A 25,731-nucleotide genomic window follows, 5' to 3' on the forward strand; every position below is an offset into this window, starting at 1 on the left:
GTATAGTTATGGTCTGGATATCAGACAGATGAGACAGCACACGTCTGATCATTTTTGTCGTCATGATGCACCTATAAATTTCAAGAGCGCAAGATGACATTCCCCAAGGGTACCCACAGATATGTGAGAGATGACTAACTCTTCTAGAATGCTAAACACAGCAAGGGAAATATTCATAGGCAGACATTTATCCATGCAGCTTCATAATAGGCACTAATTGTTTGCTGAAGAGGGACTGATACTTGTATAGGCTGTCTATATTAATATCTTACATAGTCATATCTGTTAATAAGGATATTACATTATTCAGATTTCTCTCTGGGTTAACATTTGCATTGTTAAAACAAAAATCTGCTTTAAAAATCATATCACATTCTTCAGTGTCAAATCCTTCAGTATTATCTATGTTAGAGATATTTTTATCTACTATTAATATTCTGGGGGTTGCAATCTGCCATCTAAAATCATGGAAAATAATAATGCTAAAAAAATGATAAAAGGCACAATAACTGATTTTTATACATGCATTGTGTGTGTGTGTATATATAGCATATATACCAGCAATAAAGCACTGCATTATTTTCCAAACATATTCTAAACTGTTGTTTTGTTAGCAAAATTTGTATTGTTTTTGAGTTCATGAACATAATCCTTAAAAAGTATAACTGATCAAGCAATCACTGCAGCCTGTTGCAAGGTCATAAATCTGAAAACTGCATGATTCACTCCACTCTCGCTGTGGATTATACACATTTTATAGAGCTAAATTACAGAAAACGTGCAAAATAAAAAAATGAAGGAACATTACAAATCTATCTAATTCAACATTTTAATTCAATTCTGAGTTTAACATCTCTTTCATAACCAAGAAAGTGCGCACCATGTTGTGGCTGCAAGGTGACAAAGTGACAATCATTGGTCTTTATAGATATAAAAAATTACTGAATAATCATGTATAGATTTTTATAGTCATTACCTCTAGCTTGTTCAAGAACATTTTAAATCTCTGATTGCTTGTCTTAAAATAAATTTTACAAAAATAAAATTAATTGATATATCTTTTCTTCATTCAAATAAATATTTGACTGCATGGAATAAAATAGAAAGTAAAGTGATCTTACATTTAAAGGGATACTAAACCTAATTTTTTACTTTTATGATTCAGACAGAGCATACAATTTTAAGCAACTTTCTAATTTACTCCTAGTAACATTTTTTCTTCGTTCTCTTGGTATCTTTATTTGAAAAAGCAGGAATGAAAGTTAAAGGGGCACTGAACCCAAAATTTTTCTTTCATGATTCAGATAGCGGAGTAATTTTAAGCCACTTCCTAATTTACTCCTATTATCAATTTTTATTTGTTCTCTTGCTATCTTTATTTAAAAAGCAGGAATGTAAAGCTTAAGAGATGGCCCATTTTGGTTCAGAAGCTGGGTTACTCTTGCTTATTGGTTTGCTAAATGTAGCCACCAATAAGCAAGAGCTATCCAGGGTGCTGAACCTAAAATGGGCCGGCTCCTAAGCTTTTAATTCCTGCTATTTAAATAAAGATAGCAATAGAACAAAAACAAAATGATAGTAGGTATAAATTAGAAAGTTGCTTAACATTGCATGCTGTATCTGAATCATGAAATAATTGGGTTTGAAAATTGGGTTTAGTATCCCTTTAACTTCTCTTTTTAATAAGTGTGCAAACCCTGTAGCCTCTAAAAGCTCATGACTAATGAGCCAATCAGGAGTGGCATATGTATGTATACACCAATCACCATCTGCTTACTACTTGAAAACAGCACAGGAGAGCATTGGTTGCAGGGGTTAAGCACATAGTGGAAAAGGGTAATTTGTCTAAAAACAAATGTGTTACCTGATCTTCAGACCCTCAGGCCTAGGGATGAGTATTCAGTGTCTCTATACTGTTGCACTTAATGTTATATTTATGTATTTTGTGAGAGGAGTAAAACATGGGAATTCTAGTTGTCTTTTGCTCTGTCTACTACCAATTGTACTCTGTAAGAACGAGTGTTTCATGTATATATATATATATATATATTTAAAGGGACACATTAGTGTGCAACATACCCTCATAAACATAATGATCTGTCCCAGTCCGGGACCTTAATTCCCCCTCTATTAACCCCTTAAGGACAAGGCCATTTTTCAATTTCTTCCCTTAAAGACCAGGGCTATTTTTAAATTTCTGCGGTGTTTGTGTTTAGCTGTAATTTTCCTCTTACTCATTTACTGTACTCACACATATTATATACCATTTTTCTCGCCACTAAATGGACTTTCTAAAGATACCATAATTTTCATCATATCTTATAAATTACTATTAAAAAAATTATAAAATATGAGGAAAAAATGGAAAAAAACACACCTTTTCTAACTTTGACCCCCAAAATCTGTTACACATCTACAACCACCAAAAAACAACCATGCTAAATAGTTTCTAAATTTTGTCCTGAGTTTAGAAATACCCAATGTTTACATGTTCTTTGCTTTTTTTGCAAGTTATAAGGCAATAAATACAAGTAGCACTTTGCTATTTCCAAACCACTTTTTTTCAAAATGAGCGCTAGTTACATTGTAACACTGATATCTGTCAGGAGTACCTAAATATCCCTTGACATGTATATATATTTTTTAGAAGACATCCCAAAGTATTGATCTAGGCCCATTTTGGTATATTTCATGCCACCATTTCACCGCCAAATGCGATCAAATAAAAAAAAATGTTCACTTTTTCACAAATTTTTTCACAAACTTTACAAACAACTTGTGCAATTATGGCATAAATGGTTGTAAATGCTTCTCTGGGATCACCTTTGTTCAGAAATAGCAGACTTATATGGCTTTGGCGTTGCTTTTTGGTAATTAGAAGGCTGCTAAATGCCACTGCGCACCACACGTGTATTATGCCCAGCAGTGAAGGGGTTAATTAGGGAGCATGTAGGGAGCTTGTAGAGTTAATTTTAGCTTTAGTGTAGTGTAGTAGACAACCTAAAGTATTGATCTAGGCCCATTTTGGTATATTTAATGCCACCATTTCACCGCCAAATGCGATCAAATTAAAATAAAACGTAACATTTTTCGCAATTTTAGGTTTTTCACTGAAATTATTTACAAACAGCTTGTGCAATTATGGCACAAATGGTTGTAAATGCTTCTCTGGGATCCTATTTGTTCAGAAATAGCAGACATATATGGCTTTGGCGATGCTTTTTGGTAATTAGAAGGCTGCTAATTGCCGCTGCACATCACAAATGTATTATGTCTAGCAGTGAAGGGGTTAATTAGGTAGTTTGTAGGGAGCTTGCAGGGTTAATTTTAGCTTTAGTGTAGAGATCAGCTTCCCACCTGACACATCAGACCCCCTGATCCCTCCCAAACAGCTCTCTTCCCTCCCCTACCCCACAATTGTCCCCACCATCTTAAGTACTGGCAGAAAGTCTGCCAGTACTAAAATAAAAGGTATCTTTTTTTTAAGAATATTTACATATGCTTCTGTGTAGGATCCCCCTGAGCTCCAAACCTCCCTGATCCCCCCCCCCCCCCCAAACAGCTCTCTAACCCTCCCCCTCTACATTATTGGGAGCCATCTTGGGTACTGGCAGCTGTCTGCCAGTACCCAGTTTACAAAAATAAATTATATATTTTTATTTTTTTTCCACTTTTCTGTAGTGTAGCTCCCCCCCCCAAGACTAAACTCCCACCCCCTCCCAGATCACTTAGATTATTAATATTAAAATTTTTATTCCCACTCTCTCCCTTAATTTAAACAAATTGTTCCATAGTGTAATGGTTCCCACCCGCTCCCTCCCCGTGCACGCCCCCGCCCGCCTCCTCCCGTGCACATGCGCGCGTCCGTGCGTGCCCCCCAGCTACCCCGCCTATGATCCCGCCCACCTCTGCACACAGCAAGCCATTGATGGCCGCCCACCTGCCTCCCACGTCGGCTCCCACCCACCAATGATTGTGGCCATCTATGTCCGGTGCAGAGAGGGCCACAGAGTGGCTCTCTCTGCATCCGATGGGGAAAAATTGTTATTGCAGGATGCCTCTATATCGAGGCATCACTGCAATAACCGGAAAGAGGCTGGAAGCGATCAGGATCACTTCCAGCCGCTTTAATCCCCAACGTCGTACAGGGTACGTCGCTGGTCTTTAAAGACCAGTTTGTTCAAGATGTACCCTGTACGACGTATGTCGTTAAGGGGTTAAAGGGATAGTCTAGTCAAAATTAAACTTTCATGATTCAGATAGAACATGCAATTTTAAGCAACTTTCTAATTTACTCCTATTATTATTATTTTTCTTTGTTCTCTTGGTATCTTTATTTGAAAATGCAAGACTGTAAGTTTAGGAGCCGGCCCATTTTTGGTTCAGCACCTGCATAGTGCTTGCTGATTGGTGGCTAAATGTAGCACTACCCAGGTGCTGAAACCAAAACGAAGAAAAAATAATAATAGAAGTAAATTAGAAAGGTGCTTAAAATTGCCTGCTCTATCTGAATCATGAAAGAAAAAAATTGGGGTTTGTGTCTCTTTAAGGAGCCCGGCCCATTTTTAGTTCAACACCTTGGATAGCGCTTGCTGATTATTGGCTACATTTAGCCACCAATCAGCAAGCAGTACCCAGGTGCTGAACCCAAAATGGACTGGCTCCTAAATTTATATTCCTGCTTTTCAAATAAAAATATAAAGCAAACAATATCAGCCAGCACCTGGGTCACTTGCACGCCACGTAGGGGTACCACCAAACCCTACCAATAATGTCAAGTAGAATCCAAAAGATGTGGCAGCAATGGGTGAAGTCAAATAATTTTATTTAAGCACAGCAAACACAGCGACATTTCGGGAATGCATGATTAAGGGAAGGTGTTCCCGAAACGTCGCTGTGTTTGCTGTGCTTAAATAAAATTATTTGACTTCACCCATTGCTGCCACATCTTTTGGATTCTATATTTCAAATAAAAATACCAAGAGAACAAAGAAAAATTGACAATAGGAGTAAATTAGAAAGGTGCTTAAAATTGCTGCTCTATCTGAATCATGAAATAAATCATTTAGGTTTAGTATCCCTTTAATTTATTGTCATAATATAAAAAAATCTCAACTCAGTCGGATGGAAAAATTTGAACAAGATACCTAAGTATTACAATTACATCCAAATATAATTTAAATCTACACAACCATAAATAAAACATATAAACAGTAAAAATATTATAGTGTACTTGGTAAGATAAATAACATATAACCTTATTATTGAAGAGGAACCAGTAAAATACAGCTATTACACATTTCAGAAAGATGGTAGCCTGTAAATACAGTGCCAGGGCTGCCAAGTGTGTTCTCTAGACCTACTACCATAGTAAAGGATAGAAGGGTAACAACTTAACACATTGTAATCGTATTTCAAACATTCAAAAACTGAGTCCAAGGGAAGGTAGTAAAATGAACGCTTGTGAAATCATAAAAACCCAGTGAAATGGCTAAAGGCCCTTCTCAAACCTTGTGACCGCAGGTTCCATACCCAATGCCAGCCTAGGCTTTAATCCTACCAAGTTTTAGAACTAAGTGTCTTTAAATTGAGTAAAAATGCTCTTATGTATTGACTGTAGCTGATTGGTTAAAGGGATATGAAATCCAAAACAATTATTTTATGATTCAAAAGGAGCAAAAACTCCAATTTAATTCGATTGTCAAATTTGCTTTGTTCTCATGATTTTCTGTGTTGAAGAAAAGGTAGACATCTGGCGCACTACTTGGCAGGAACTAGTGCTGCCGTCTAGTGCTCTTGCAAATGGGTAACATTCTTGCAAAACTGCTGCCATATAGTGCTCCAGAAATGGTCCGGCTCCTAAGCATACGTCCTGGCTTTGAAACAAAAAATAGCAAGAGAACGAAGAATATTTGATAATAGACGTAAATTAGAAAGGTGTTTAGAATCCCATGCTCTATCTCACTGGTTCAAACCTGTCCTTGGGCCTCCTTAACAGGACAGGTTTTCTTGATTACTTTGGGTGAGAGCAGGTTTAATTACCATGTTTACTAATCAGCTGATTATTTCACCTGTGCTCCAGTTCAGATATATTCAGAAAGTGGCCTCTTAGGGAGGCCCAAGGACAGGTTTGAAAACCCGTGCTCTATCTGAATCATGAAAGAAAAAAATTGGGGTTCGTGTCCCTTTAAGTCCAAAGAGTTTTGCAAATATATTTAAGCATCCTCGAAAACAAAACTGACCAATTAATGATTCCAGTATGAAATGTATTTTCTTTTTCATGATGTCTTGGGCAATGTCATTAGATATCTGATAGTACCAAGTCTAAGAAAACAACATCTGAAGGTTCTGGACTTGTTGGGAATTTACAAAAAACAACATATAAATATACTATGGGTACTACTCTTTGGATCTGTTTTAACTGAATAAAATGAATACAATTAAGCACCTTCTCCTTGCCATAGATGGGATCCATCTGTTTCAGATAATGCACATGGACAATAATTAAGGCTGTTCATAGTCCACAAGAGCAAACTCATTCCAACTATTTCTTCTCAGATTCACCACATTCTTCAATTCCCCGTTGTCTGTCTGGAACCAACTATACCAACTCATGCAATGGTACTAAAAAGAAGCATTGTCATGTAACAGTAACTGATGATTCATGTTGCATTTCTGAAATGGAAAACAGAAGTGCCTATGCGATGCAAGAGTGCTACAGAGAAAGGCTTAAAGCACCAGGTAGGTTTCTTTTTTTGATCTGGGATCCATATAAACAGTAATATAAATTGTTGTGATAATGAACACTACAGACTTTACAAGCCTTACTCTACCACATATCTGCCCCTAACTGGACTCAGCAAAAGTGATAAGATACTGTAAATAATGCATGTTTTGCTATCAAAAAACAACAGTAAGCCTTAAAAACTCCAATAACAACTCCATACTAACAAACGCTAGTGGGAGTTTAGTTTTTTAAACAATTGATGCAAATAAGAAATATATTCTGAAAGATTTCAGACTTGGCTGATGTGTTAATTCATTGCAAGACTACAGAGGTGACTTACATCTCTTTAAATGCATGTTATGATTTATAATTTACTAAGAAGTATACGCTTATGAAACAAATTTAAATCACATAACAACTGTTCATTTATTTTGTATTTTCCACACTGAGTTTCATTGTAGGTCATCTGAAAAATGATCATGAAGTGTTGGGATCTCCCCACTTTTGCTATTGTTCCCTTAAAGGGACATGAATTACAATATGTTTTCAAGATTCAGAAAGCATGCAGTTTTAAACAACTTTCCAATTTACTTAAATTATCTAATTTTATATTTTACTGGTATCCTTTGTTGAAAAGCATACCTAGGTAGGCTTAGAAGCAGCAAAGCACTACTGATGATTGGTGGCGGCACATATATACCTCTTGTGATTGCCTCACCTGGTGTAATGTATATAGCTAGATCTCAGTAGTGCATTGATGCTCTTTCAATAAATTATACTAAGGGAAAAAAACTAATTTGGTAATAGAAGTAAACTGAAAAGTTATTTAAACTCATATAATGAAAGAAAAATGTAGGGTTTCGTCTCCTTTAAGCTTGACTTGAAATTCAGTCTGTACAAAGCAACTTGTAGGGTCCATTCATGGAAAGCCAACTGGATAGCTAACTTACTTGATTAAGCTGGCTGGAATCAGCAGATGTGATCCCCTCAACTTGAGTTTTAATTTAGCATTTTTTGACTTAGCTGAACCTGATTTTGACAAACGTGCAAATTGAATTGACTTGCAAACTGACTTGTCTTCTATGATCTGAATGGATGAAAATATTTGTATTGGTTTTAATTGACTTTTCATTGACCTGTTTCAAATGACTTCAAAGTATACAAAGTCAGTACAGTTTTTAAAACTATAAATTAGCATAAATTAGGGTATGCTAAAATAAATCAAAGTGTTTATTAGCATCACCATTCACCGTCCACATGTGATCAGCAGCACAAGACGCCTCACCACAATACTAAAAGTGGATAGATAGATATTTTATTTTTTGGGGGGGATATGCAAGTGGGTTGTCAAGGACATCTTTAGTACTGAGTTACATTTAGAAAATAGCTGCTTGTAGATTTTGGGAACAGGTTTCCTGGAGGTTATGTCAGGAACCCTTCAACCAGGGGAATTTACAATCTAGGAATTTTAATTTTATTTTAAACACATATTTTTTACTTTTGTATGTTTTAGAGCATACAGTTACATTTTTATTTCTATAAGTAGTTTTTTCCATAATAAACTATTGCTAATCCAGAATTGAGCTGCACTATTTGTAAACACATTTGTTTATCAGTACAGGAAATAATTGTAAACAATACTGTAGACAGGTTATGGAAGGGATGTTATTCATGTATTTGTTCGTCTTTTTAAAGACTTCAATAGATTGTAAAATCAACATTAGGTTGAAATGAAAGAAAACATTTTGCTCAGTAACACTGAAAAATACTACATAATTATTGTTGAACTCATAATAAAAAGACAATTCCATATATATTTCCCACTATCCATACATTATGTACATGTATGTTTCAATTATTTTATTTGTTTTGTATCATCATGTACATTATATATTTCATGTCAATGTGTTACTTTAATCTGATGTACTTAGTTCACAATAAATTGAAAATAATTCAATTAAATCATGTTTGTGTATAATTTTTTGATCCCATTCTGACGGCCAACGTACAACAGATAGAGATCAGCATGTAGTATACAGTGATGAGTAACACTGTCTGCATAAGTAAATTAAATATCAAAGGAAAGATTACTTACTCATAAGATACCCCTCACATGTATCCATTGGAAGCAGATTTATATGAACTTGTGTGTGTGTGCCAAATTGAAAGAGACATGAATGTCATTATTTAATATCCTTGTAAAATAAGTTGTAAAGAAAAATAAAATGTATTTTCAATTTTTCATTATGCATTCATCATTTATTTTGCTTGATGTTACTGTAAAATACCCCTGAAACAAGTGCTTGTCATATTCCAGTATGGTGGCCTTTATTCAAGCTTGCAACATTCAGCAAAGTAATTGTTTAGCTTAGAGCACATAATGTTTTACACCTGTTGCTAACTGGCTACAGCAAAGGAGAACAGGAATATAAATTTCTCCAGGCATTAAATGGGTGCTTCCCTGAACTGCTCTTAATTTCCAAAACCTTGTTAATTGTGCTAGCATATGACAATATTAATTATATCCATTTAAACTGAAACCAAGAAGTAAATCCTTATTGACAATCCTTGCTCAAAGTGTTTTTTGTGTGTGTAACATTATAGCAGTGCTTAGCTACACACTTAGATAAACAGAAGTACACCTTTTTCTTTCTACTACTGCATACATTATTATCATTATAATATACACTGGTATCGTTGTGTCATATCACCAGAGTATTGAAAGTAACAGTGCTTATTGCCTAATGTTTTAAAAGGAAAGATTTACAATTTGGTTTACAGCTGATTCTGAGTATGTATGGGTATATCAATATATAAACTAGCCAACACATCTGTGAAGAATTACTGGTCTCATATATGTGAACAATTGTATCAATTAGTTATGATGTGTCACTTGGCCATTGGTTTATTGCAGATTTTGCCTAAGAGGTCAAGAAAGTCATTTTCGATTTTACTAAAAGTCTGATTTCAGACATATTATCTTTTTTGCTAAAAGCAGGACACAGTCAGATTTACTAAAAGAAAAGTAGGCAGGCACAAAATGTTAACATTTAAAACAGCCAAGGGAATAGCTTACATATACAGGTCAAGACTGCAGGGAACACTCTACTTTCTTCAGTGTACAAAAACACTTTTTAATGTTTGCACATAACATTTTAAGCACACGAGCCTCTATCTTTTTTGTAATTGTCATTTGAAACAGACCAAAATGTTTTTTTAAATGATGAAGGCTGTGGAATTAAAAATGTTTGAATGACATCTCTCAGTCACAAAATATTAGTGAAAAAAACATACAATAAGCTTTGTCAGATATTAATGGTTTAGAATAACCTTAAATTTTACAAAAAAATTGAAAAAATATATACTAAAATAAAAAATTATGACAAAAGGGACAGAAGTCTTATTTATTGTAGCCTCTAAAAGAGTGTATTTTAAAACATCTTACAGTTAAAGGGACATTAAACACTCACTTTTTCTTTGCACAAATGTTTTGTATATGATCTATTTATATAGCCCATAAAGTTTTTTTTGTTTTTTTTTAAATGGACAGTTTTGCTTATTTTTAAATAACATTGCTCTGATTTTCAGACTCCTAACCAAGCCCCAAAGTTTTAGGAGAATATCGACGTATACCTACTCCAGCTTGCTTCTATTTGTGTAAAGGGTCTTTTCATATGCAGGGGGAGGGGGGTGTCTGATATTTCCCACTTGCATTGGGTGTTCCAGTAACCATTTAAACAGAGCTAAACTGGAAGCTTCTAAGTAAGTTTTTAAACAGTTTTATACTGGATTTTTATATCAGTATCTGTGCATCTTATTCTTTATAATAGTGTCTATTACATGCAGTTATATGAAAATTGGTGTATACTTAGGCTGACCATATTGCCGCTTTAAGAAGGAACACATATGAAAAGTACATATGTGAGGGTTCTTATACAAAACCATTTCTTTAAACAGCTCTGAAAACAGCCCTGACATATGTATTTTTCATATGTGTCCCTTTTTAAAGCGGCAATATGGTCAGCCTATGTATACTGTCCCTAGTCCCTTTAATTTGTTTTGAAGGAAACCCCCCCCACATATATAGTTTTTATGTTGTAAGGTTTGCGCTCTTTACCAATTAGCCAGTGAACAATTAGTCTTTAAGGTCCAGCTGCACTTACTGTTAAAAACATACATTTTAATGGCACCAAAGAATTAAAGACTGCCCGTAATTTCTTATAAAGTATAAGCTTAATTAAAGGGACATTAAAGGCAAAAAAAAATCTTTAATTATTCAGATAGAGAATACATTTTTTTAAAAAGTTTCCAATATACTTCTATTATCAAAAATATTTAATTCTCATATTATTCTTTGTTGAAGAGATACCTAGGTAGGTAGCGTGCACATGCCTGAAGCACTACAGGACAGGAAATAGTGCTGCCATCTAGTGCTCCTGCTAATGTATAACACTGTTACAAAACTGCTGCTATATAGTGCTGCAGACGCGTGCTTGAACTTATATTTCTGCTTTTCAAATAAGTATAACAAGAAAATGAAGAAAATATGATAATAGAAGTAAATTAGAAAGGTGTTATGTTCTAAATTATGAAAGAAAAAATGGGGTTTTATGTCCCTTTAAGCATTACTTAGTACACAGGATAACCTTATGCTTATCCCCATCTTCAATTAGTGCATAGAATCGCCTTATGCTTATCCCAGGCATTACTTAGTACACAGGATAGCCTTATGCTTATCCCATTCTTCAATTATAGGATAGCCTTATGCTTATCCCAGGCATTAATTAGTACGTAGGATAACCTTATGCTTATCCCAGGCATTAATTAGTACGTAGGATAACCTTATGCTTATCCCAGGCATTAATTAGTGTGTAGGATAACCTTATGCTTATCCCAGGCATTAATTAGTACGTAGGATAATCTTATGCTTATCCCAGGCATTAATTAGTGTGTAGGATAGTCTAATGCTTTTCCCAGGTATTAATTAAAACCCAAGATAGCCTTATGCTTATGCCAGGCATTAATTAGTGTGTAGGATAACCTTATGCTTATCCCAGGCATTAATTAGTATGTAGGATAACCTTATGCTTATCCCAGGCATTAATTAGTGTGTAGGATAACCTTATGCTTATCCCAGGCATTAATTAGTACGTAGGATAACCTTATGCTTATCCCAGGCATTAATTAGTGTGTAGGATAGTCTTATGCTTATCCCAGGCATTAATTAGTACGTAGGATAACCTTATGCTTATCCCAGGCATTAATTAGTATGTAGGATAACCTTATGCTTATCCCAGGCATTACTTAGTACGTAGGATAACCTTATGCTTATCCCAGGCATTAATTAGTGTGTAGGATAATCTTATGCTTATCCCAGGCATTAATTAGTACGTAGGATAACCTTATGCTTATCCCAGGCATTAATTAGTACGTAGGATAACCTTATGCCTATCCCAGGCATTACTTAGTACGTAGGATAACCTTATGCGTATCCCAGGCATTAATTAGTGTGTAGGATAGTCTAATGCTTTTCCCAGGTATTAATGAAAACCCAAGATAGCCTTATGCTTATGCCAGGCATTAATTAGTGTGTAGGATAACCTTATGCTTATCCCAGGCATTAATTAGTACGTAGGATAACCTTATGCTTATCCCAGGCATTAATTAGTGTGTAGGATAGTCTAATGCTTTTTCCAGGTATTAATTAAAACCCAAGATAGTCTTATGCTTATGCCAGGCATTAATTAGTGTGTAGGATAGCCTTATGCTCCAGATGCCTACCTAGGTATCTCTTCGACACAGAATATCATGGGAACAAAGCAAATTTGATAATAGAATTAAATTGGAAACTTTTTTTAAAATGGTTTGCTCTGTCTGAATCACAAAAGAAAATGTTTTGGTTTCATATCCCTTTAAGTTTATCCCAGGTATTAATTGGTATGTAGATTAGCCTTATGCTTCACCCAGGTATTAATTGGTATGTAGATTAGCCTTATGCTTCACCCAGGCATTAATTAGTGTGTAGATTAACTTTATTTTTATCCCAGGCATTAAAGGGATATTAAACACTAAATAAATGCTAGATAGAATGATGCATTTAAAGAAAAGATTAGTCTGAGAATAACATGTAGATCAATTTTTGAAAGTTTCATTAGCTGTTTAAATAGTGACAAAATAAGTGTAAAGTTTTAGTGTCTATAAAACACTGGGAGCTGCCATGTTGTAACTTAGGTTACCTTCTCTGCTGTGGCCAATTAGGGACAGTTATACATAGGTCATTAGAGTGTGCAGCCAATCGCTGTGTGGCATATAACAGTGTTCTGCACTTCCATTTCTAACAGGAACTGAAAAGCTCTCAATTTAAGAATTGAATTACAGGTAAAGGGGACAAAATAAATAATAAAAGTATATTGCAGACTTTTTTTATGTATAACATTTATCATTATATATATTACCATCTCAAAGTGTTTAAGTCCCTTTAATTAGTATGTAGGATAGCCTTTTGCTTATTTCAGGCATTAATTCATTTTTAGGACAGCTGTGCTGGATTTCAAAAATGCCTGGGATAAGTATAAGGCTATTATCCCAGGCACTAATTAGTAATAGAATAGCCTTTTACTTATCCCAGGCATTCTTGAAGTCCTGCAGAGTATTTGTCCTTATCATCTCTAATAGAAGTTTATTCCTTAAATCAATCCCCGTTCTGTGAAGAACATTCTGCACAATTACTCCTGAACCGGTAATCCTTCACATCATGCCCTCTACTTCTGGTTCTGCTCTTTAAAAAAAAATCTTTAACATAAACCAAACACTAAATTGTATTCCTCCGAACATTGTAGTGTTTCCACTTCCTCCAGAGGGGGTTGCGAACATTCAATGGAATGTATAACTTTGACCCCCCCCTATATGCTGTATAGTGATTGGTTGACACTTGCAGGAGCTCTTTTAAATTGCCCCTAATTGGCCACAACATAGAAAGTAAGACAAACAACAAGCAAGAGTCTTTTCAAGGGGTGTGTCCTGTGCCTGCAAAACAATGCATAATTATTTTAAAAAAATTACAGTTTAAAATGCTTTTACAAAGTTTATTTTGCATGCAGTACTTTTGTAATGCTGGGAACAATTTCCGTAGTATAAATACAAATTTACTTTAATGTCCTTTTAAATTGTTATTAAAGGGACAGTCTACACCAGAATTGATATTGTTTTAAAAGATAGACAATCCCTTGTTTACCCATTCCCTAGTTTTGCATAACCAACACAGTTATATTTATATATTTTTTACTTCTGTGATTATCTTGTATCTAAACCTCTGCAGACTGCCTCTTTATTTGTTCTTTTGACAGACTTGCAGTTTAGCCAATCAGTGATGGCTCCCAGGTAACTTCACGAGCACAGTGTTATCTATATGAAAAACATGAACTAACACCCTCTAGTGGTGAAAAACCTGTTAAAATGCATTCTTAAAAAGGGGCGGCCTTCAAGGTCTAAGAAATTAGCATATGAACCTCCTAAGTTAAGCTTTCAACTAAGAATACCAAGAGAACAAAGAAAAATTGGTGATAAAAGTAAATTGGAAAATTGTTTAAAATTACATGCCCTATCTGAATCATGAAAGGTTTTTTTGGACTAGACTCTCCCTTTAATGCAAAATATTTTCAACGTGGCTAAATATAAATAATAGTCTTCCATAAGCCTGATATAGATTTTAGTGTCCTTTTAATGCTAGGAAAACAAAATACCAAAGGTAATCGAGACCGTGATATTATTACATTTAACTGTAAAATATTACTTTTATAGACAATTGGTTTAAAATGACCGTATCATAGGAAACGCAATCTAATCCAACCTGATAAACAAGGCTTTAGAATTAGGAAGATTTTATAGATACACTACAAAGTGAATCAGCAGATGGATATCTACAAAACAAAGCAACAGCCAGCAATAGACGTACTAATTCCTAAACAGAATGCTAAAGGGACCGAGAGCAGGGAAAGCAAACAATAGATTTAATTAATTTTTTTCATGGGATATTATAGTGATAAACACAACATAATAACTACAGCCAGAATGAAAGAAGTGATGGTAATAAAAATAGAAAATGCTTCATAACAACATAATAAAAATATTTTTAGATCCTTATAGTCTGTGGAATTAGAGAAGTATTAACACACTAAAGGTTAGATTCCAAGTGGAGCTCTAATTTATTGTGCGCCCGCGCGTGATAATTGACCAGTAATTGCAAGTGGCTCAGATCTCTCAGATCTCTGGTTAATTTTTATAAATATGCCCAAAATGCCCACAAGATACAGTGTAGTGTATTATATCAAAAATTAAAAATTGTACCATTTTTATTTTTTAAATAAAATAACTGCACTAGGCAGTATTTTGGGGGTAAAGTTGGCGGGCGTAGGGTGTTAGAAAAAAAAAAAACGGCACTGAAAATTGCCTTTACATTGTGGTCAATGGGAATTGTGTTCCCAGTAAATATATATGTATATGCTTATATACATATATATATTTATGTGTATACACATATTAATACATAAATATATATGTATATAATCATATACATATATATTTATGTTTGCTGCCATCGCTGCGCGACTTACCCTATTCGCTGTGCTTAGGTTCTGATGCCGTCTCTGATTGCATCAGAACGAGGCTTCAATTAGAGTCTATGGAAGCGAGCTCTCGTGAGCACAATGCTTCCTAGCAATGTGTACTTGAGCTCGCATTTGAATTGTGCTTGATTTGTAATACCAGCGAACTTTAGTGTGCGCCTGTATTACTCAGTGGAACGCTAATATCGCTTGTGCACAAGTGATATTTAGCGCTCCACTTGTATTCTGACTCTATACACAGAGGCGTAACTAGAAGCCACAGGGCCCAGGTGCAAGAATCTAAGAAGGGCCCCCCCAAAAAAAAAAAAAATATGTGAATTTGATACATATCTTTTTTTTTTTTTTTAACATTTAACACAGAAAAAAAAAGTGAATCAGATTACGTCTGCAAAAGGAGGTACCCTGTGCCCACAGTCTGTGAGATGGTCTGACCCCCTATTACTGTATATAGTGACACTGTTTAACCCACCAGTACTGTATATAGTGAGTTAGTGACACAGTCTATAATCTGCAGGTGAGATGGCTGGCCTGACCCTACCTGCCCCAGTACTTTATAAAGTGACCACAGTAGTCTGACATGGTCCAGCCCCCCCGTACTGTATATACTGACACTGTTTACCCCCTGCCCCCCCCCCATGCTGTAGTAACAAGGTCTGTAATTTGCTGGTTCCACAAACATACACAAACACACATACATGCATAAATACACACACAGTCACATACATACACATACATACACACACACACACATACACACACACACACACACACACACACACATACATACATACATACATACACACACACACACACACACACAGTCACATACTTACACACACACACATACATACATACATAAATACACACACACAAATACACACATACATACATAAATAAACACACAGTCACACACATAAACACCAATGGGTAAAACAGAAACACTAACCCCTGTAGTCAGAGACACTAGTGAAGCATCACACTCACATGATATCAGTGCAGGCAGTGGCAGGTCAACGTTTTTTTTTTTTTAAGCTGGGCCCCCACCCTTGGGGGCCCAGTCGCAATTGCGACCTCTGCACCTCCTGTAGTTTCGCCCCTGTCTATACATTTTGCGCCCATCACTCAAAGCTAAACTAGCAGGTGAGAGATACATTTATTATTAGTACAGAATATTACTCCTGAACAGAAGGCATATCTTGTAATGTACATAAATCCATTGTATGATAACAAGAGAATCATTAAAGAAAAAAAAAAATGGATTTAATAACGTCCATTAAAACAGGAGGATAAATAACCACAGATAAAAAAAATATATATTTTAGTCTACACCAAAAATGAAGGAAATCTGTTCAAAAATAAAATAGGTAACATAAACTAGATTAAGTTTAAACACCTAAACATGCAGGGGACTATGGAATTAAAAATTGTAGGCTCTGTATAAAATAAAGAATATTATTAATACTAAGAAATATAAATAGTTGAGTACAGTTTAAGTAAAAGAAAAATGATCCTAATAATGAATCTGTTTTTGGCTCTGGCAAGCAAACCGGAGCTACACTCAGATTTGATATTAAATCTCTCATCTAAGAATGAAGCTTTGGATTTTCAAAGTTTAAGACCTCTCCTCTTAACCTTATTCTGAACTGTACATAAGAAAATATATATAATATACATAAGAAAATATAATATACAGGAGAAAATATATATAATATACAGGAGAAAATATATATAATATACAGGAGAAAATATATATAATATATAGGAGAAAATATATATAATATACAGGAGAAAATATATATAATATATAGGAGAAAATATATATAATATATAGGAGAAAATATATATAATATACAGGAGAAAATATATATAATATATAGGAGAAAATATATATAATATACAGGAGAAAATATATATAATATATAGGAGAAAATATATATAATATACAGGAGAAAATATATATAATATACAGGAGAAAATATATATAATATATAGGAGAAAATATATATAATATACAGGAGAAAATATATATAATATATAGGAGAAAATATATATAATATATAGGAGAAAATATATATAATATACAGGAGAAAATATATATAATATATAGGAGAAAATATATATAATATATAGGAGAAAATATATATAATATACAGGAGAAAATATATATAATATATAGGAGAAAATATATATAATATACAGGAGAAAATATATATAATATATAGGAGAAAATATATATAATATACAGGAGAAAATATATATAATATATAGGAGAAAATATATATAATATATAGGAGAAAATATATATAATATATAGGAGAAAATATATATAATATACAGGAGAAAATATATATAATATATAGGAGAAAATATATATAATATACAGGAGAAAATATATATAATATATAGGAGAAAATATATATAATATACAGGAGAAAATATATATAATATATAGGAGAAAATATATATAATATACAGGAGAAAATATATATAATATATAGGAGAAAATATATATAATATACAGGAGAAAATATATATAATATATAGGAGAAAATATATATAATATACAGGAGAAAATATATATAATATATAGGAGAAAATATATATAATATACAGGAGAAAATATATATAATATATAGGAGAAAATATATATAATATATAGGAAAATATATATATATATATATATATATATATATATATATATTGGTCACAAGTTGATGCAGTTTAGCTAAAATTATTTAAAGGGACAGTCTAATTTAAAAATACAATGCTCCCTTTCATTATAACATTTTAGACCAGATAACAATTGGAGTCTTATTTAGTGCTCCTGCTCGGGCGTTAACTGTGCTAGAAGTAAACTTTTTGCTTGAGATGGATTGCAATCGTTTTACACGTTGAAAGTAAACTGTTTTTGCTCATGTGCTAACCCAATGAGCGCAAAAAGACGAACATAGAATATCTCAAGCGCGATAACCTATTTTCATATAGAAGTCAATGGAGCAGATAAAGTGGGGAAAAAAATCATACAAGTGTTAGTAAAAGTTACCCTTTCCTTAAATGATTTTAAGAGTGTGATAACATCACTTGTGTTTGGATTAACGTAATCAATTTTGGGCCAGATTACAAGTGGAACATTATTTAACGATCCCGCTCGCACACTAACTCTGCTAGAGGTAAGCTTTTTGCATGCATTTGGTAGCGCTTCTGTTACAAGTTGAAAGAAAACTGTTTTTGCTTGCGCAATAACCCGATGCGTGTAAAAAGACAGTTAGAATATCGCGCGTGCGATAACGTATTCCCCCATAGAAATCAATGGAAAACTTAACTTCCCTACTCACGTGCAAGCCTGATCACATATTCTCATGTGCCCTCACCTGACATGGAAATATGAATATTTTACATTCCTATGTTCTTCACATAACAGAACATGTTCTATTTATTCATAAATAAATATTTCTGCACATATCTGATGTTTTTCTGCACAAATATATATCTGTACCTATAAGCAAAACTTTCATTATATATTTGTCATTTGCAAAAGTTAAACATAAAGTAAAAAAAAAAGGCTTGTGTCTAAAATATATCTTACAATGTAGAGCACATTATCATTATTTCTACTAGAATGGCTCTTTAAGTGAATTGTACCTGCGAGAATTTGTTTTGGAACTTGAAATATATAAAGACTTTACGCATAACTGTATGAAAGAGATAAAGAACGGGTGTCTTTAAATTGATCTCGTACATTTATCAGTGTTTTGTCATTATCTAACTGGTGGTCTTTTTAAAAAAAAAATATTTATTTTAGATCAACAGTTCATATACTTAAATAAGATATTTTTATGCCACGCAGGGCACTTTTACCAAAGATATAATAATCAAAAGCAGACATAGGGGTCAATTTGTCTTAAGACCGCTCTTAGGCTGCGGAAATCAATCTGCCCAAACGTATACGATCAGGTTGAATGACACCCCCTGCTAGCGGCGATTGGCCGCAAATCTGCAGGGGGCGGCATTGCACAAGCAGTTCACCAGAACTGCTTATGCAATGTTAAATGCTGACAGCGTATACTGTCGGTATTCAGTGATGTCTGGTGGACATGATCTGCTAAAGCGGATCATGTCTGCCAGACATTGATAAATCGGTCACCTAATTAGCAACATTAGAGTACATTGTTGTCCATTAAATATATATATACACATACAGGTGGCCCTCAATTTACTCTGATTCAATTTGCGCCATTTCAGAATAACAACCTTTTTTTTCAGTCATGTGACTGCTATTGAAAAGCATTGAGAAGCATTGCATTGATTAAAATAGCCAGTAGGTGGAGCTGTCCGCTTGTGTTGCAGCAAATATATGCAAAGCCAAGCACAGAAACAGGCTGGAATTAAAGGGACATGAAACCCACATTTTTTCGTTCAGATAGAGAATACAATTTTAAACAACTTTCTAATTTACTTCTATTATTTAATTTGCTTCCTTCTCTTGTTATGCTTTGCTGAAAGGTTTATCTAGACAAGCTCAGAAGCAGCAGAGAACATAGGTTCTAGCTGTTGATTGGTGGATACATATATATTGATTGTGATTGGCTCACCCATGTGTTCAGTTAGAAACCATTAGTGCATTGCTGCCCCTTCAACAAATGATACCAAGAGAATGAAAGAAATTAGATAATAGCAATAAATTAGAAAGTTGTTTAAAATTGTATTCTCTATCTGAATCATGAAAGAAAATTTTCGAGCAGCTTTCATAGGAACATGATCTTCCTGTCTATAAATCAGTCCAGATTGGAATGCATAGAAAGAACTTTATGACAATTTTGAGAGGGGCCTGGAACCTAACTCCCTCACTTCCCATTGACTTACATTATAAACTGGGTTTCAATTTACAACGTTTTCGATTTACAACCATTCCTTCTGGAACCTAACCCCGACGTAAACGGAGGGTTTCCTGTATATGTATGTGTGTGTGTGTGTGTGTGTATGTATGTGTATATATATATATATATATATATATATATATATATACATTGTTGGAATTTTATGTAAAAAAAAAAAAGGAAACATATATAGAACTAGGCGCACGTATGATGTGTACCTAGATATTCAACTAATATACCTAACTCAATACCGTTACATTTCAATATTAATTCCTTTCTAAGGAATAAGTCAAGAATTCTGACCCCCTAAAAATTAGGAGAATTTGCCTTTCTCTAGATTATGACTGTATGCGGTTTTTACATTTATTGAAAAATGTTTAATTCTGATTTATGAATTTATAGAGGTATTATATTGTTCCACTATTATCTGTCAGTTGATTTTATTAATACAATCTACCAAGTTAGGGCTCTTCTTAGACTTCCAGTGCTTTAAGATTAGGGATCTAATTAGAATTACTGTATTCACCAACTTGCTATTTATCTGACTTATTGTTTGTCCAAATAGGAAGAGAATATGCCCATCTCATAATTTTATCTCTTTTTTTGTTTATTTTGTTTAACCAAGAGTTGATCATATTCTAGAATTTTTTAATTTTTGGGCAACTCCATATATAGTGATATAAATTGGCTGCTGCCTGGAAAGCAACATTTGCAACACACATTATCAATTAATTTATCCCATTTTATTTTTAATGCTGGGGTAATATACATTTTATTAATTATTTTTGTCTGTGATTCTATCCAGGAAGCTGATAATGTTGCCTTATCTGTTAGCTGGAAACTTCTTTGGATTATGTCTGTTGGTTGATGCCAATTAGTTAGCTATCCTTTCCATATTCTTTAAGCCTTGAGTGCTTTATATAGGACAGAGAGATGGAATGATTACCTATCTTATATATGTTTAATACTGCTCCTATTATTGCCCATAAGCTGTCCTCAGAATATTATTTGCTTGCAAATATGTGAAAAATTCTTTATCAGGGAGGTAAAACTCTTTTTTTTCAGTTTTTGAAAGGATTTACAGCTTTCTGTATCTTTTTCCTTTAACTGTACAAGATAGATAATTCTTGAACATATAAACAGATAGGGCTGTTTATATGCTCAAGGCTATCACTCACTATTTTGGGTACTCCAATCTTATCCCAGAATTGAGATTTAGATGAATGACATATAGTCCCTTCTGCATAAACCTTTTGGAAATAGTCAAGTATATGGTTACTTATTTCCTTAATGTTAGAGTATTTTTGTTCCCCACCTTAAATGCTTCAATGCATTGTTTTTTCTTTTTGAGTTTTACTAAATTAGCCAAGAACTTTCCCGCTTTACAGCGGTGTACGTAATAGAAAGCGCTAGTTCTCAGCTCTTCCTGTCTCATTTCTTGGTTGAGTAAGATCTATCTTTCCTTCTTTGCCCTGATGTATCTATCCCATAGGGGTTTACTTATAAATGCATTGAAGCAATTACGTAGATGACTAGATGATTGCAGATCTTTAGCCTAAGTTTCACATTTTTTTTCCCCAACTAAATATGCTTTTATTTCTCCTCGTATCACTGAATGTTTCCCAGAATATTTGGTTTTTATCTTTATATTCATGATTAAAAAAACAAAAATAATTCCATTTCTGTCTCAGCCATTCTTTAAACTGGGCATTTGCAATTAAGTAAGTAGGGAAATAAACATTTGCAAAGTTATTGGACTTATAAGTTTTAATTTGATAATAGGTGGTCTTGAAGTTTCTAGATTCAGCAAAGACTTATTTGATCAATTTGTCTCTATTGCAGATGTCTGTGTGCGTGGATAATTATGATGTAGAGTGCTCTTTTATTTTATTTTAAATATGTGTTTGTGTGCATACCTTAAGAGGCGTATCATAGATTCAGTAAACAAGAAACGGTTTCTTTCTTTGAGTGTGATATATATACAGAAAATAGCTTAAATCGAAATGTACTGAATGCATTTATATTTGATTTATAAAAGATAGAAAGCTATATGAATGTGTACAAATTGTGTGATTTATGTGTGTATGTGTGGTGTTGTGTGTGTGCATGTGTAATGTGTATATGCGTGTGTGTGTGTGCAGTGTTAGTGTGTGGTGTTGTGTGTGCGCATGTGTAATGTGTATATGCGTGTGTGTGTGTGCAGTGTTAGTGTGTGGTGTTGCGTGTGCGCATGTGTAATGTGTATATGCGTGTGTGTGTGTGCAGTGTTAGTGTGTGGTGTTGTGTGTGCGCATGTGTAATGTGTATATGCGTGTGTGTGTGTGCAGTGTTAGTGTGTGGTGTTGTGTGTGCGCATGTGTAATGTGTATATGCGTGTGTGTGCAGTGTTAGTGTGTGGTGTTGTGTGTGCGCATGTGTAATGTGTATATGCGTGCGTGTGTGTGCAGTGTTAGTGTGTGGTGTGTGTATGTGTACATGTGCGTGATGTGTATTGTGTTTATTTAGTGTATGTAGTGTTTGTGTGGTGTGTGCAGTGTTAGTGTGTGGTGTGTGTATGTGTACATGTGAGTGATGTGTATTGTGTTTATTTAGTGTATGTAGTGTTTGTGTGGTGTGTGCAGTGTTAGTGTGTGGTGTGTGTATGTGTACATGTGTGTGATGTGTATTGTGTTTAGTGTATGTAGTGTTTGTGTGGTGTGTGCAGTGTTAGTGTGTGGTGTGTGTATGTGTACATGTGCGTGATGTGTATTGTGTTTATGTAGTGTATGTAGTGTTTGTGTGGTGTGTGCAGTGTTAGTGTGTGGTGTGTGTATGTGTACATGTGTGTGATGTGTATTGTGTTTATTTAGTGTATGTAGTGTTTGTGTGGTGTGTGCAGTGTTAGTGTGTGGTGTGTGTATGTGTACATGTGCGTGATGTGTATTGTGTTTATGTAGTGTATGTAGTGTTTGTGTGGTGTGTGCAGTGTTAGTGTGTGGTGTGTGTATGTGTACATGTGCGTGATGTGTATTGTGTTTATGTAGTGTATGTAGTGTTTGTGTGGTGTGTGCAGTGTTAGTGTGTGGTGTGTGTATGTGTACATGTGCGTGATGTGTATTGTGTTAATTTAGTGTATGTAGTGTTTGTGTGGTGTGTGTGCAGTGTTAGTGTGTGGTGTGTGTATGTGTACATGTGCGTGATGTGTATTGTGTTAATTTAGTGTATGTAGTGTTTGTGTGGTGTGTGCAGTGTTAGTGTGTGGTGTGTGTATGTGTACATGTGCGTGATGTGTATTGTGTTAATTTAGTGTATGCAGTGTTTGTGTGTGTGTGTGTGTGTGCAGTGTTAGTGTGTGGTGTGTGTATGTGTACATGTGCGTGATGTGTATTGTGTTAATTTAGTGTATGTAGTGTTTGTGTGTGTGTGTGCAGTGTTAGTGTGTGGTTTGTGTATGAATGTATGTGTTTAGTGGTGTATGTGTATATGGGTTTGTGTGTGGTGTGTTTTGTGTTTATGTAGTGTATGTGGTGTTTGTGTGGTGTGTGCAGTGTTTTCTTGTTTGTGTGCGTGTAGTGTGTATACGTACCCCAATACATAAATAAGGGCATAGGCCTCTAGTTATCAACATGTCTACGTACCTGCACCTGGACCTGGACCTGAAAAATTACGCCAAAGTTATCAATAAATCTGTCAAAAAGCTACGCACCAAGTACGGGGCGATGAGCAGCGGACTGTGATAGTTATCACTCATCCGATCTCGCTGCTCTTCGGCTTTTTGACAGCTTTATTGACAAGCTGTCACTAAGCACCCACACTAAACTACACTGTTCTAACCCTATACCCAATAAACGGCCACACAATGCTAGCTTTCAAATCCAAACAAACTGAAAACAAGGGAAGGGTGCACAGGAATATGTAATCACCCTAGACATATACAAAACACGGAAGGGAACTGCACTCTCATACCGGACCGGGTACACATCCCATGACCCTGCAACATGCTCAACCCTGGGTGCCACTGGCACTCACAGGAAGCAGTTCCCTTCCGTGTTTTGTATATGTCTAGGGTGATTACATATTCTTGTGCACCCTTCCCTTGTTTTCAGTTTGTTTGGATTTGAAAGCTTGCATTGTGTGGCTGTTTTAGGGTCTCAGGTATTGGAAAGGACCTTGACATGGTACCTGAGCTTGTCCCATTTGGCCAGATGCGGTGACTAACCTTTCCATTTTTGCTTTTAAATCTTAGCTGAGAGCTTGCAAGTGAGTGCTGGGTTTTCTCTGTGTGTTGTATTAGTTTGTTTTGTAATTTTCCCTATGGTTCTTGCCCCCAGACCTGTCTGGGGTTAACTGCTTGTGGCTCTGGGGACAGCACAGCTTCCTGTGAGTGCCAGTGGCACCCAGGGCTGAGCATGTTGCAGGGTCATGGGATGTGTACCCGGTCCGGTATGAGAGTGCAGTTCCCTTCCGTGTTTTGTATATGTCTAGGGTGATTACATATTCCTGTGCACCCTTCCCTTGTTTTCAGTTTGTTTGGATTTGAAAGCTTGCATTGTGTCGCTGTTTTAGGGTCTCAGGTATTGGAAAGGACCTTGACGTGGTACCTGAGCTTGTCCCATTTGGCCAGATGCGGTGACTAACCTTTCCATTTTTGCTTTTAAATCTTAGCTGAGAGCTTGTAAGTGAGTGCTGGGTTTTCTCTGTGTGTTGTATTAATTTGTTTTGTAATTTTCCCTATGGTTCTTGCACCCAGACCTGTCTGGGGTTAACTGCTTGTGGCTCTGGGGACAGCACAGCTTCCTGTGAGTGCCAGTGGCACCCAGGGCTGAGCATGTTGCAGGGTCATGGGATGTGTACCCGGTCTGGTATGAGAGTGCAGTTCCATTCCATTTGCTATTAAAAAATGTATTTACAAAAATTATATCTCAAATTAATGATATGCAAACTGTGCCACATTTTATCATTACTTGCTCATTATCATACAAGTTATCAGCACATCACTTTAAATTATAATAATATAATAAATATAATTAGTAAACTAACAATATCATTGGAAACATACGCTCAGGGAAAGGTGAATACTTGTCAGCAGGTAAAATCCATTGCTGTTTACTCAACAAAATCTTTTTTTTTTTATTCAATAGAAGTGTTTGTTATCCTTTTGAATATTAACAAAGCTTTGAAGCCAATTTTACACTTGGTTTGCGTTGTATAAGTATTGTTGTGTTATGTTCTAGGGATTTAAATGAAATAGTAATTTACTGCAAAAATAGTTGTATTGGTTTGGACACAGCTGACAGCTTAATATATCCAACAGAAGCTACAGATATAATTTATAATAAGCCAAGTTAGGACAGCAATTTAGTGAAATAGCTCCTAATGCATAATGAAGAGAGTGTGTACTGACATTGCAACCTTGCAAATATGTGTATATTGCAGAATATATCACCAATGCTCATGTTAAAACCAGCTCTTTGTAGTTATTACTTCAGTCTGATATTGAACAGTTTCATGCATTCTGATTATC

General features: G+C 34.8%; 1 protein-coding gene across 3 annotated transcripts in view; it reads left to right on the top strand.

Moving 5' to 3' along the window:
• SLC35F4 (solute carrier family 35 member F4) overlaps positions 1-25,731 on the top strand; it is a 411,231-nt gene that overhangs the window by 271,208 nt on the left and 114,292 nt on the right. For 2 of the 3 annotated variants that reach the window (XM_053697324.1, XM_053697323.1), the window contains exon 2: positions 6,559-6,693. The exons of the other annotated variant lie outside the window; for it this stretch is intronic. In XM_053697324.1, the coding sequence (XP_053553299.1) occupies positions 6,559-6,693 (135 nt within the window). The remainder of the gene's footprint in view (positions 1-6,558; positions 6,694-25,731) is intronic. 3 annotated transcript variants of the gene reach the window in all.

The sequence above is a fragment of the Bombina bombina genome, chromosome 1 (genome assembly GCF_027579735.1).
Source record: "Bombina bombina isolate aBomBom1 chromosome 1, aBomBom1.pri, whole genome shotgun sequence".
Lineage (NCBI taxonomy): Eukaryota > Metazoa > Chordata > Amphibia > Anura > Bombinatoridae > Bombina > Bombina bombina.